Source organism: Durio zibethinus, chromosome 11 (genome assembly GCF_047325235.1).
Source record: "Durio zibethinus cultivar Kanyao isolate XHJ-2024 chromosome 11, ASM4732523v1, whole genome shotgun sequence".
NCBI classification, from domain to species: Eukaryota; Viridiplantae; Streptophyta; class Magnoliopsida; order Malvales; family Malvaceae; genus Durio; species Durio zibethinus.
In genome coordinates this window covers 558,559-570,535 of record NC_143172.1, presented here as the reverse complement: position 1 = coordinate 570,535, position 11,977 = coordinate 558,559, and the positions used below count along the sequence as shown (strand labels likewise).

At 37.1% G+C, this 11,977-nt stretch overlaps 2 protein-coding genes across 15 annotated transcripts; both read right to left on the bottom strand.

Moving 5' to 3' along the window:
• Positions 1 to 522: 522 nt before the first annotated feature.
• On the bottom strand, positions 523 to 6,724 carry LOC111289428 (disease resistance protein RPM1-like). Its single transcript, XM_089767424.1, has one exon. The coding sequence runs from the start codon at positions 5,556 to 5,558 to the stop codon at positions 2,673 to 2,675; it is 2,886 nt and encodes a 961-aa protein (XP_089623550.1). The 5' UTR covers positions 5,559 to 6,724; the 3' UTR covers positions 523 to 2,672.
• Positions 6,725 to 6,784: 60 nt separating this feature from the next.
• LOC111289429 (DEAD-box ATP-dependent RNA helicase 5-like) lies at positions 6,785 to 11,963 on the bottom strand. 14 transcript variants are annotated; one of them, XM_089767431.1, is made up of 11 exons: positions 11,341 to 11,963; positions 11,077 to 11,185; positions 10,829 to 10,925; positions 10,185 to 10,256; positions 9,958 to 10,062; positions 9,798 to 9,876; positions 9,482 to 9,528; positions 9,352 to 9,408; positions 7,458 to 7,661; positions 7,270 to 7,379; positions 6,785 to 7,084 (listed from the first exon to the last, which is right to left on the bottom strand). In XM_089767431.1, the coding sequence occupies exons 6-10, from the start codon at positions 9,853 to 9,855 to the stop codon at positions 7,341 to 7,343; spliced, it is 405 nt and encodes a 134-aa protein (XP_089623557.1). In that variant the 5' UTR covers positions 9,856 to 9,876; positions 9,958 to 10,062; positions 10,185 to 10,256; positions 10,829 to 10,925; positions 11,077 to 11,185; positions 11,341 to 11,963; the 3' UTR covers positions 6,785 to 7,084; positions 7,270 to 7,340. The 14 variants fall into 14 exon arrangements, with proteins under 14 accessions (XP_089623557.1, XP_089623561.1, XP_089623565.1 ...); XM_089767435.1 differs by having other exon boundaries at positions 9,482 to 9,525; XM_089767439.1 differs by having other exon boundaries at positions 9,482 to 9,663; positions 11,341 to 11,962.
• Between the last annotated feature and the right edge of the window lie 14 nt (positions 11,964 to 11,977).

Sequence of the window (11,977 nt, the reverse complement as noted above, 5' to 3'; positions counted from 1 at the left end):
TTCGCTCGTGCCTCATCATTGGCATACTTCGAGTAGAATTGCTCTCTGAACTCTTTTTAGAACTTTACCCAGATTTCAATCATGGTGCTTCCGTACTTCACATCATCACACCTGCACCTCTACCATAACAAAGTAACATCAGTAAGATACATTAATGCGGTGCTTACCTTGGTAGCCTTGTCTTGAATGCTCGTGGCCCGAAAGTACTGCTCTATGCCCCAAAAGTAGTTGTCTACTTCTTTGGCTGCCCTAATCCCTTTGAACTCTTTGAGCTTGAGGATCTCCACACGGGTCTTAGACGCTTCAGTGAACATGCCATTTCTAATGGCAGTCTTACACGCAGCGAGCTCGCTTTTAAGCTCTTCTATCTCCTTGCACATGGCCTCCATGCCATTGCGCATGGTCTCCACTTGGGCCTCCGAGGTTTCGTTCCTTTAGGTGATCACATCCAGGCCTTGATTGAGGGCAGCTTGTAACTCACCTTTGAGCTCTTTCTCCATAGAGTATAGTGTTTTAACATGAGTCTCCATATCATCAAGCTTTTCTTTCATGTCATCCATGGTCACTTCTACCTTGGATAGCTTCCTATCTATGGTAGATCAGATGTCTCTCAAACTGGCCTTCTTGCCCCTTCAGTGGCCTTACTCTTAGGCCTCAGGTTGTTAGCTTGCAACATCGCTCTAGGATGCCATTTCCTCGACTGTTATCTAACCTGCACACAGACAAACAAGCAAAACTAAAACTGCTCTGATATCAATTGTCACGGGCTTCAATCTTAGACTTAGAATTCGTGCGGTCTTAGGCTTGGAATCACCTCCTTCTAGCTTAAGTCAGCCTAAAACACAAACATGCGAGCACTAAAATAATAGGAATGACAAAATGCGCAAGTATGAAAAACTAGAAAACAAGAGAAAATAGCTAGAATATGCTTCTATATTTTACTGAAATAAAGTGTGAGATGCTATACAAAGGAGGATGGGACAACCCTCTATTTATAATTGAAACCCCCAACTACACTTATGGCTAAATCTCTAGAATCAAAGAATTACAATCACACAAGGATTACACCAATTATATTAATACAGGATTCTACTTTTTGATTTTTAGGTTCAACCAGATTTTACTGAAGGCTTTTGTTGATCCTGTACACTTTTAGAAGATCTAGTTGCGCATTTGTTCTCTTAGAACTTTCCTGATGTGGTGCGGGCGTCTTGCAAGTCTGACCTTGTCTGTGCGGGTTGGCTTGCATGCTGTGCGGGCGGTTTGACCTCTTCTCCAAGGCCTGATGAGCAAACCCCCGCCAATGCTTTTGGTGTGTGAGCCTCTGCCTCTGCTGCTCAAACCTGTGCGCTTGACACGCCTGATGCACCCGCTTATGGTGTGACACTTATTTGAACATAGGTACCGTGTTCACATTTGATTTGATACTATATTACTAAAATGAAATAAATGAATTAAGCTCGTGGACTTGACTTTTTCAAGTTGTTTGATCTTTTTTCATCCCAATAAACAAAAATTTTATATTGAGATAGTGAGAATCAATCATTTCATGAAATTTCACTTCATATTCGTTTTCCTATATTTGCTTCCCCGCTGGTTTCCCTTCCCATCATGAAAATCCCCTTGGTGTGTCATTTTCCATACGATTTATCAAATTATATTTATTAATTACCATAATAAAGAAACAAGTTGTTAAGATTTTGGATTTTGATAAGTAAAATTTCGGACAAGAAGCCGTTGTTAGAAACCAAGCAATTATTTGTTGATTTGACACTCAAATAAATAGTAAAATTGTTGAGTTGGCAATAAATTAAGATCAGAGATAACTTCAATATTTAGGCATTTCATTTTTACAGCAAAGGCTTTTGGGCAATTTCAGAATACCAAATCATTAGCGGCGATCCCATCCCATGGATCTATGGGCCTAAAAAGGTCAGAGTAACGCTTAGTCCTCTGGCTTCGCCTTAACGTTTTCAGGGCAGTCCATATATTGGGCCAATAGTACAAAACATAAAAAATCCAATAACTTTTGCAAAAGAGGATATGTTTAGGCTTTGGGTTGTCTGCGTTCTACTGCCTCTCATTGTCATGAAGGAATAAAAAATAAGCCCAGAAATGTCAAATCAAGTCAAATTCAATGAAAATTGAGCGAACCAAAAGGGACAGAAATTTACATCATGAAAATAAGAATCTGGGTTGGTAACTTCGTTACTGACGATGTCGAATTTGGAATTGTCTGATCCAAACAGGTATTTTCCATTTTGGCAAGAAATCTAATTTTACAATGCAAGAAAAGACCACTAACTAACTTGATGTAGTAAGTGCAAACTATCAAAATATTTGAATTTCTTATTACAAAATCAAAGTTAAATATTACTTGCTATTTATAGACAAGCACATCTAGAATCCTTACAAGTCTTTTCGTTTTATTTTTACACAAAGAAACTATTTTTACAACAAGCTCAAATGAAAATTATTTTTACAATTATTTACAACAAGCTCAAGTGACTATTTTTACAATTATTTACAAATATACAATGAAAATTATTCAGTATTTGTAGGTATGTACAGAGAGATCATTTCCAACGTGCATGAAGATCCTGGCTACTTATGACAGTGTTGGGCTGAGGAGAGCTCTCTCCTTCACTGAAACTCTCCAAGGAATAGACCTCCTAAGCTCCATCTCTCCAGTAAGTAGAATAAACTTCAGGGATGTGAGCAACTCTCCAGTAATCTTCACCGTAGTTATCCAGGCGGAGTGTCCTGATTAATTCATGAGGCATGGCAAAGAATTCAAGCACATTCAGCTTTGTCAGATGTTCAATACCTAGCGGTACCTTCTCCATGGATTTACATCGCTGAATGCTTAGCTTTTCTAGACAAGGCATTGCCCCCACCTGTATCTGCATCCCTTTGAGTTCGTCAAAGTTATCAAGGCAAAGACGCTTCAGCCTTTTAAATCCTCCAGCCTCGAAGCAGAGTGTGTCTCCATCATAAACCTGTACTAATTCAAGATGAACAAGGTTCGGAAGATTTTGAAGAGAAACTAGTGGATCTTCCACTAAGCGGCTCCATTTTAGATATACTTTCACTAGGCTATGAAGATAACGGATCCAATGCGGCATGGTCTCCAATCTGCCTCTCAAGTACAGCCGCTGAAGCAATGGTGGAGGGGAAATGAGGTGTTGAACATCGATGGTCTCATCTTCTTCTATGGATATAATAGATAAAGCACGAAGACATGTCAGCTTTTCAATAGATGAGCACAATTTCTTCCCATCTTCCTTCCTCAACTTTGTAATGCCTAGTCTCCTCAACTGAGTGAGCCTCCCCAATTCTGCCAATATGACATTTCCCTGGTCTACCTCTATTAAGCACAGCTTTTGAAGGGATTGCAACACTCCTATTTTCTCCAGAGCTTTAAAGCCATATTTTGAGTGGAAGTAATCATAAGACTCAAACTCATATCGGTAGACTAAAAGATGGCGGAGGCGTTGGAGCTGTAGGACCTCTACCGGCAATTCAGTAACATAGGCATGTTTAAGATCTAAGGTCTCAAGGTTCTGAAGCTTCCCTATAAACCTGGGAGCAACTGTTACCTTGGTTTCCCTTAAGCTCAAATACTTCAAAAAATACAGGTTTACAATGTCAACGGGAAACTTTGTTAGAGGAGTAGCCTGCAAATCAAGCACCGCAAGTAGCCTAAAGCCTTCAGGAAACAGTTTATGCAAGGATGGATCTTCTTCGACCCCAAACATGAACAGAGAACGCAGTTGAGAAACACACCTGTTTTGCAGTACATTTTGCAATGTATTGTGAATTGAAAGACGTCGAGCTTTGTCAGGCCACATTGCATTTTGTTCTTTTGCTATGACAGCAAAGTTCTGTTCTCTGGACTTCAATATGATGATCTCTCGCAGAAGGTCATGAATGCGACATGACTTCACCCTTCCATCACTGGTTGTCCCTGCTACTTGTATCAAGCTTCTGCTTAGGAGCTCATTAAAGAAACCCTCTGCTACTTCTTCTTGTGTCTTTCCTTGTTTCAATTCAACAAACCCCTCTGCTGTCCACAATCGTATCAGTTTCATAAGATCAATCAGATGATCCTCAGGAAAGATGCTCAAGTACAAGAAACATGATTTTAGATAGTATGGCAAATCATTGAAACTGAGTGACAGTACTTTCTTCAAATTCATAAGCTTATCATTGCCATCAATTTCAGCACCAAGACTACGACCAACCATTTCCCATTCATCTATTCTTTGCTTGTTTTTTGTAGCCAAAACACCACTGATAGCAACAATAGCAAGGGGCAATCCCTCACACTTCTTCAAGATTTGTTTACAGATTTCCTCTAAATGGGGAGGACAATAGTTTCCACGGAAAGTCTTCCTACAGAACAACGTCCAGGACTCTTCAGAAGGCAAAGGCTCCAAATTGTACACCTCACCTTCAGATTCTATTCGAGAGGAAAAGGCTAAATCAGCATTTCGTGTGGTAAGCATCACTCGACTGCCACAATCGTTAGCAGGCAAGGCAATTTTGATAGCATCCCACTCGTTAATGCGCCATACATCATCCAAAATAATTAGGTAGCTTCTTTTCTGTAGCCAGTTTTTAATTATAGTTTTCAGCTGATAGCTGCTCATGCTGTCCACTCCTTCAGGGACTGGTTTACTAATTACTCTGGAGAGTTGTTGAACCATTTCTTTAAGGAGACCCTCCAACTTGAAAGGTTGGGAAACCGTGGTCCAAGCATGTAGAGGAAAATGTTTCTTCACTTCTGCATCGTCATAGACTTGCTTTGCCAAGGTCGTTTTTCCCAATCCTCCCATCCCTGAGAGTGAAATAACTTTGCGGTCTGTGCCACCACCGACCAGCCATCCGATAAGCTTCTTTTTGCTCTCATCGATGCCAACTACATCAGTTTTATCCAAAAGAAGGGCATCCCATCGGCGGTCCTGCCATGTATTACCTACACCATTGGAGCTTGACCCTTCATCAGCACAGAATTTCTGACGAAGTCTACGGTGTCCATCACAAATGTCTCTTATTCTTGAGTTGATGCCTTGTATGTCCAAAGCAATTCGATAACGAGCTTTCATGTTCCTAACACAGCAAGACATCTTGTGAAGAAAACCAGAGAGCCCCTCTCCATGATTATGTGTAAGGAGAAGCATGTATTCGTCGAGAATGTCCTCCATGTCATGAGCAACCTCTCTTATTTGCTTAACCCATACCTTCACCTCCTGATCAATCTCCTCAAATGCATCTGCAACCTTCAAAAAGGCCTTCATGCGCTCCAGTTCTCCCCTTACACATGCAACTTCTTCCCGACCCCCTCTCAACAGCTGCATCTCCTTTTCAAAGAAAGGTGCAAGCTTTTGCAGTAAAAAGTGCACTGCACTCTCTGCCATTTTCTCTCCACTTCCTAGAGTACAAAAGTCATTGGACTCTTCCCCGTTTTCTCCTTTACTTTCTTGCAGCTGACTTGTGCCTCCAACATTGCATTGTAAAGAAAACTTTTTGAGGCTTTGACCAAGTCCCCAAGGCATATGATGTTTTGAATACACATTGCATTCTTTCCCGTCTACTTCAGATAATGTCACTGCTGATGATTGTTGGGTAAGAAAATATTCTTTACTTGGGCAGTAAGAGTACTTTTGAATGCCCACTAATTACAAAGTTAAATTTCTTTGTCATTCCTATGTGGTCTTTAGTATTGAATTACCAGGAAAATTTCCTCTTAACCTGTCAGAAAAGTTATCATGAAGTGATGAATGCTTTTGCTTGGTTTGTTAAACAAAAAAAAAAAAAAATACTACTGCTTGGTTCACATGCATTATCACTATCTAAACGATTCTTTTTGCACTTTCTAAGAAATGAATTACCAGCTAGGTAATGACTAGGCATTTGAGGAAATATGACATTTTTTATCAATTAAGAGTGACCTTAAATTTTTAAAATTGTAATGGAATGGACGCCTATATTGAGTTAGCTCATCAAGAATCAGTAAAAGAGTTTGGATGGATGACATGGCGTAGCCTTCATGCAGATTAACTATCAATAATTAACTAAAAACTTCCTCAAGTGTTTTACCAGTTAATTAAAATAGCTTATCCGAAAGTTGATTTGTGTTAACATTCAACATTATGTTATTATGTCAGATAATATTCTAAGTAATTAACTCTCATACTATTCAAAGTAACTCTATCAGCATTTGAATATATAGACTGCAGAACAAGGCAACCAAAAGCATGAAAGCATCATTTTGTTAAATTATGCAAAAGTGAAAACGGCCCATCCATTAGCATATCCAGCAGCCTATAATTCTTGAAATTGTCTTGACCATGAACAGTTTAGATTAGATTAGCTTGACTAAGACGAGAAGTAGATTTTGCACATTTAACAATCAAGTTTTGTTTTGTCACTATGAATTTGAACTTTAATATGCAAATTCAAAGCCTTTTGCTTTCCCAAAAAGTATTTGCTGAAAGTTATTGTGCAAGTTAGCAATTTCTTTGCTATGCCATTTCTGGTTTTCAAAACTTATTATAGAATAAATAATGTTGGCCTAATGCTTCAACTGAATTCTTTGACTATGCGAGTATTAAATTTGGCTGATTCTTGGATTTCCAAGAAACCTTCCTTTTTGTTTTTTTCAATATATTTCCTAATTTTTATTTTGAAAATGTTTGAAAATATATAATACTAAATTCAACCTCCAATTTCGGTTATTAAACCATTGCTTATAACCAGATGGCCATTCAAAAAAAAAAAAAAAAGCAATCGAGGTTTAACCCTTTTCATATTATCAGCAGAATGATGTTTAGTTTACAGCAAAATAATAAAAAAAAAAGGGTTCAAATATATATATATATATGGTGGAAAATTATAGAATAAATAGTGTTCCAGTTTCTATAACCAACCTACACATTTTACTGCAGGCCACCATGAATTTTGGCACCACGGGCTCCCGTGCATCAGTTTTTGTCGTCTTGAGTTGTCAAATGTCATTTTTTTTAGCCTTTGGAGCATCAGCAGCGATTTCCTTGACGTGAGCCCCATATAGTTTGGACTCCTGTTTTAAGACAGGCAATAAGATGACCAAACTTGTGCAACTAGTCCAAAGTTCAAGATACTCTAGTCATTACTCATTGAAGAAGACATGAGCTACATCATCAACCACAAACTTGAATGTGAACATATCTGAAGATGCATGCAGAAAAAAGTTGGAGAGAAATATAGAAAGGTAGAAATACAAACCTTCTTCTTCACATGGGTTCCAAATTTCAACGGTGCAGGTGGTACCATCTGCCCAGCTTCTTTGAGAACATTTACCAGCTCTCCAGCAAGTCCCTGCCATAAGCTTGACACTACTTGAAAAGGGATAAAATTGACTATGTTCCATTCAGCAATATCATTTATCATAACAAATTGTTTGAGAATGTTACATGGAGTTGAGAACATGGAACAAATTGTATTCTGTTTTCCTTATTCTGCTGTGTGAAGAATGTGTGAGTAACGCCCTTCTTACCGGCTCTTCCAGTCCTCCCTATCTGATGTACATAATCCACTGTAGTGAGAGGAAAACTATAATTGATCACTACTTCAACATCTGGAATATCCAATCCTCGAGCAGCAACATCTGTGGCTACCTGAAACGGAAGGTTTCAAAAAGTATCAAAATGTTAAACAGCTAAACCAAAACACCTGGAGAATTTCAAAATGTTCTTTATTTAAATTAATCAAGTTAGTATAAGTGCCCAAAGAAAGAAATCAAATCTTACCAATCAAGCTTTACAAATGCCTACAGTCAAAACCAACATAACATAGAAGTAACACCGGGTAAACTTGACGTGAAACCCAGCTGTGTTTTTCCTTTTTTTCTGGTTGGACCATAGTAACACATGATAAACAGTAGTAATGTGAATCTAGAGATCCCACTGATGTTGCCAACATTGAGTTTTCGGTAGAAAGTTATACATTAATTTAAAATGAAACAAAACAATTTGCAAGAGTATACTATCAAAGGACAAGTTCCCTTCTTGAATAATGATAGTGCCTTAGTGGGTTCATTTTGTGCTTTGCTTGTTGCAACCATGCATAGAAACAACATTCCAACAACTAGAAAAATAAAATAAAATGAATAAACAAAAGCAAGAAGTTGAAATAAAACTAAAATTGCTACCACCGATTCTTTAGCAAGATTAAACCAACCAACAGTACTTAAATTCTGATGCTATTGCGTATCCAAGGCTGATTTTGAACTTTTAAAACCAACCAACTTGAAACATCAAGCAATTTTTGATAATTTATTCAATTTCATGACTCACAGTTACATGAATGTCACGTGACCACACCAAGGACATGTTGGACTGACATCATCAAATTAAATTGATTGGCGTTATTGCAGATTTTAAAGAGTTCAGGTGCTTAATTTAAAGTCAAAAAGACTAAGTGGAGACCTATAATAGCATCAAAGTTCAACAACCACCAGAATGCTACCCTTTTTATTTAGCGGATGAATGGAAATTTCAAACTTATTGATTTTAAATAAGTATGAGACAAGAGTGGTGAAGTTTACCTTCTCTGAAGCATATTTTCAATACGATCAGCTTCTGCCTGGTATAAGACAGATACCATTACTCTAATCCTGATTGAAAAGCAAACCTCTGTACCAATGGGGTGTAAAATCACTAGAAATAAAAATAAGTAAATAAAGATAATAAAATAACAGATTGATACAGGAGCTCTAGTCAAGTTAAAGTAACTTGAGTAACACTGTAACAGTATAGCTCCAAAATAGAGTTTTAGGCTGATGACAGCTGGCTTATTATCCCTAAAAGGTTAATGCCAACTACTAGGAAAATATCCTATTTGATAAAAACAATATTCATAATCTACTAGAAATCATAAGGATTTCGTGGATGACTAATGTAATGCAACTTTAAGGAAAATTTATGTTTGCTTGTATATTTTCTTGGCTTCCCCTTTTTTTCTATCTTTGGTATTTGATTTGTTTACTTTTAGTTTAATCTATTTGTAGACCAAAATAGTCTTTCATACAAAATTATCAAAGCCTAAAGGAAAATAACTTCATATTCTTATCAAAGCAATCTCCAACTGGAAGGATCAAAATGAAAAATGTGTACAATTCAACAGATGTAGTAACAAATGCCCCTTAGATTCATAGTATTTCTTTAGCAAAGCAATCAAATGCTCATAACGTGAGCAGTCATCCAAACCCTACAGACGAAAACAAAAACTACTAATAAAAGCAAGTGTATATCTGTACAAAATAAATTAACATGAAAGATAGTTTAAGTTCGTTAAGTGAAAACAGACCTCAACTATCTGCATAACATCATGGTTGGCAGCTAAATCTTCTGAGCCTATGACAACCTGAAAACAAATTGATTACTTTCCCAAGTAAATAGGAAACTATGAAAATGTCATAATGCATGAAGATATGTACCTTAATAGGATTAGGGTCCATGTACTCCTCAGCTAATCGATGAACTGCTGCACGCCATGTAGCACTAAACATTACCATCTAATGAGCTCCATAGGTTTAAAAGAGATACGAGATTCTCCAACTTAACTGCTCATGCATTATTCTACCAATATGCAGAACAATTTTTCTTAGCTTAATTGAACCTGATGTTATCAATAGTTAATAGCATTTACTCAAGAGTCATTATCAAACCTTTAAACTAAAGCATCAGTAAAATCTTTAAGCTTAGCACTGTATAGGAGTTTTAAAATTTCAATGTATCAATGAAGACACATACCAGAACATGTCTTTCCCAATATAACGCGAACATCCTCTTCAAATCCCACGTCAAGCATTTGATCAGATTCATCTAGGACCTACAAAATATTAATTCACCTTTTTTCCTTAGTGCTTACATACTCCATCTACTTAAGAAAAGAGTTATATAAAATATTTACCAAGTATCACCAAAAAGCTCTAAATGGAGGCAATGGAAACAGAATAGCAACTATAGCAAAGAAATTGAACTGGTTGTCTTGATTATTTTACACATTCAATTATGCCTGAAACAGCATTTAATGGCCAATTATGGAATAATAAATAAATTTGACACACAAACCACTGAATAATTGCTAGATAAAGTGCAATGCACGATAGTAATGACCTCAAAGGAGCATTCACTTACCACAAAAGATACCTCCTTAACTGACACACCTCATATTTATCAAATCCTTCAAACGACCAGGTGTTCCAACGACTATATCATAAGTTTAGAGGGAAATCCATTTTGTATTAGGCCAATATAAGAAAATTTAGTACACAGAAAATGTAGAAACACCATCCCTAAAATGTGCAAGCAGCATAAATTTAATCGAAAGAAGCAAAATGAATAAATTTAATTTAACAAGCAGAATAAAGCATCTAATTGCAAGCCACACCTTTTACATAATCGATTGAAATCATGATACCAGAAAGCTCCAAGTGTTTAACATTCAACCAGACAACTATACAAAATCTTTCATTTCCACCCATATTCAAAATAGTTCACTAGCTGAGTCACATTGCAACATGGCTAAAGATTAAACACCCATATTCGAACATATCAATCCTTTTGAAAGAAAACATATATGGAAGAATAAAACCAAAGAATTACAACAACAATTGTTTAAGCAATTCACTACCTAACCGGTTCCAAGAACATTTGAACCAAAAGAAGGAAAGAAAAAAAAGGGATGGCATACATTAAAAAGAACATATTAATAAAAAATACTAAATAAATACAGCCCGCATTAAAACAATAGATTAGAGAAAGGAGATAGAATAGCTTACAACACTAGACTTCAAAGAAGAAACCTGAGGTCCTTTAGCGGTTCCTCCATACAAACAGACAGATTTGACATCACATGATTTTCCAGATGTTAAATATCTGCCACCAGAAGTTGAAGCCAAAAGACTGGTTAAACTCTTAAAAAAAAAAAAAAGTATTAGTAGATATTAGTTATTATGCACTTGTCACATATCCGAAAATGAAATTTCTCCGCATACTAAATGCAACATCAAGCCAAACGGATGCATACTTGTTCAGGCAGGGGAAAGTAAAAGGCAAAGCGGTTTCTTCCGCTTTGAGGATTTACTATTTGGCTTGCTCAATACATCATTGCCGTACCCCAAATGCCAATGTCTTGCCTGATCACAAAAGCCAATATCACAATTAAACAAAAAAAAAAAACCCTCAGCATAACCCGACAATTCCAAAAAGAAAAAAAAAAAACAGAAAAACAGAAAATTACCTTAATCATTTAACAAGTTACAATCTATACTAGTACAAAAAATCAAAGTACCTGACCCAGTTTTTGCAGTTCCAACAAAATCACGACCGTCACGCCTGAACAGGAGATGGGCTATTACAATCCTTGCAGCAATCCAAAACATTTTCTGGTAACTTAGAGTTAGCAAATGATTTCAACGGCGCATATTTCGCTTATTCAGCTTTTTGTCTACTCACTACCGCCTTCTCCTTCCCACACTGAATCTTGTTGTTTTTCTTTCCTTTCAATTTTTGTTAAACTCTCCATTTTCTTTCTTTTTTGTCTGATTTTCGCGCTTTCCTCGTGATTCCGTTCCCAGAATTCACGTTCTCCGTTGTTTTCCTTCTCCTTCTTGGGCTTTTTCTTGTCTTTCTAGCTCTCTTCGAGCTCAATTTCTTCGGTTTCTCGGTTCTTCTGCTTCACATTCTCTTCGCTTTGGTCTTCTAATTTAGCTAATTTGTTCTTGTTCTTTTTCTTGATCTTGAACGCCTAATTTCTCATGCTCTCCGGGACTAGCGGTTCCGTTGAGGGAGTCATTCCTTCCAGCTGGGCCTTCGAACAGAACCAAACCAAGAAAACTTGTTAGGGGGAAAGTTAGGGTTTTATACTAGGGCTTTTTTCTTCGTAAATCTCGCGAACTTGAAACGCTACCTTCCACCTCTAATTCACT

Bases quoted from the DNA above. Each gene is read 5' to 3' on its own strand.
- LOC111289429 (XM_089767431.1), bottom strand. From the start codon at position 9,855: ATGCTTGACGTGGGATTTGAAGAGGATGTTCGCGTTATATTGGGAAAG. The intron at 9,529-9,797 runs GTATGTGTCTTC...CATGGCGTGCAG, and splicing joins ATTGGGAAAGACATGTTCTG to CAGTTCATCGATTAGCTGAG. The intron at 7,662-9,351 runs GTCTGTTTTCAC...CTTCCGTTTCAG, and splicing joins ATGTTATGCAGATAGTTGAG to GTAGCCACAGATGTTGCTGC.
- LOC111289428 (XM_089767424.1), bottom strand. From the start codon at position 5,558: ATGCCTTGGGGACTTGGTCAAAGCCTCAAAAAGTTTTCTTTACAATGC.